The sequence below is a fragment of the Miscanthus floridulus genome, chromosome 14, assembly GCF_019320115.1.
Source record: "Miscanthus floridulus cultivar M001 chromosome 14, ASM1932011v1, whole genome shotgun sequence".
NCBI classification, from domain to species: Eukaryota; Viridiplantae; Streptophyta; class Magnoliopsida; order Poales; family Poaceae; genus Miscanthus; species Miscanthus floridulus.
In genome coordinates, this window is record NC_089593.1 from 9,887 (window position 1) to 11,292 (window position 1,406).

Genomic DNA, 1,406 nt, shown 5'->3' on the forward strand with positions numbered 1-1,406 from the left:
AGCAAGTACTGCCACTTCATCCCCTTGGCGCACCCGTACACCGCCGAGACCGTGGCCCAGGCGTTCTTCACTGACATTGTGCGCCTCCACGGCATGCCGCAGTCCATGGTCTCAGACCGCGACCCAGTGTTCACCTCGCTGTTTTGGCGCGAGCTCATGAGGCTGATGGGCACCAAGCTACACATGACGTCCGCCTTCCACCCTCAGTCTGACGGCCAGACGGAGGTGGCCAACCGTGTCATCGTCATGTACCTGCGTTGCTTCACGAGAGACCGACCTCGGCAGTGGTTGCGGTGGCTTCCCTGGGCTGAGTACGTGTATAACACGGCCTACCAGTCCTCGCTCCGGGAGACCCCGTTCCGCGTGGTGTACGGCCGCGACCCACCCACCATCCGCTCTTACGAGCCGGGAGAGACTCGGGTTGCTGTCGTGGCTCGCGACATGGAGGAACGCGAAGCCTTTCTCGCCGACGTCCGCTATCGCCTGGAATAGGCGCAGATTGTTCAGAAGCACCACTACGACCGGCATCATCGACAAGTGTCTTATCAGGTGGGCGATTGGGCGTTGCTGCGCCTCCGACAGCGCACCATGTCCTCCCTACCCCAGGCTACTACGGGCAAGCTGAAGCCGCGCTACATCGGGCCCTACCGTGTCGCCGAGCTCATCAACGACGTGGCTGTACGTTTGGACCTTCCGCCGCAGGCTCGCATCCATGACGTGTTCCATGTGAGCGCCCTCAAGAAGTTCAGCGGCGTGCCTCCGTCGACTCCACCTGCACTGCCACACATCCACCATGGCGTGGTAACTCCAGAGCCGGCTCGGGTTGAGCGGGCTCGCTTGGCGCGCGGCGTTCGCCAGCTGCTCGTCCACTGGCGCGGCGAACCGCCGGAGTCGGCCACCTGGGAAGACCTCGACACGTTCCGCGAGCAATTTCCAAGCTTCCAGCTCGAGGACGAGCTGCTTCTCGAGGAGGGGAGAGATGTCATGTGGGGCCGGACATTCGCAAGGCAGCGCAGGGCGCGAGACATCCGCAGGGCAGCAGAGCGGGATGCAGCGCGCGACGCGGCAAGGGCCGCGATCACCTCGGACGAGGATGGCAGGGCCGGACCCGGTGGCTAGGAGAAAATTAGGCCTTAAAATTAGGATCGTTTGTTTCCAAGTTTGTTAGCCGGTTAGCTCATATATTCCCTGGACTCCAAACAATGAAAGCAAGCAATTAGTTATCATCTAATCTCCTACCTCTACTCTTGTTAAGCCACCAGCAGAGGGGTATAACCTCGCGGTGAGGACTGGAGCGCGACTACGAACTACGTAGTCGCGGGCCGCCATCGTTGAGTGCCAAGGCGCTTGACATCGGAATAATTGTCAGTGGAGCTCCATTGTGCCTGACGTGGCTGGGTCCTTTG

At 61.0% G+C, this 1,406-nt stretch overlaps 1 protein-coding gene across 1 annotated transcript; it reads left to right on the forward strand.

Moving 5' to 3' along the window:
* The first annotated feature begins 588 nt into the window (after positions 1 to 588).
* LOC136505603 (uncharacterized) lies at positions 589 to 1,119 on the forward strand. Its single transcript, XM_066500759.1, has one exon. It carries the CDS (start codon positions 589 to 591, stop codon positions 1,117 to 1,119), a length of 531 nt encoding a protein of 176 aa, XP_066356856.1.
* The last annotated feature ends 287 nt before the right edge of the window (positions 1,120 to 1,406 follow it).

What these genes read in the sequence shown, in the direction of transcription:
- LOC136505603 (XM_066500759.1), top strand. Translation starts at nt 589, where the DNA reads ATGTCCTCCCTACCCCAGGCTACTACGGGCAAGCTGAAGCCGCGCTAC.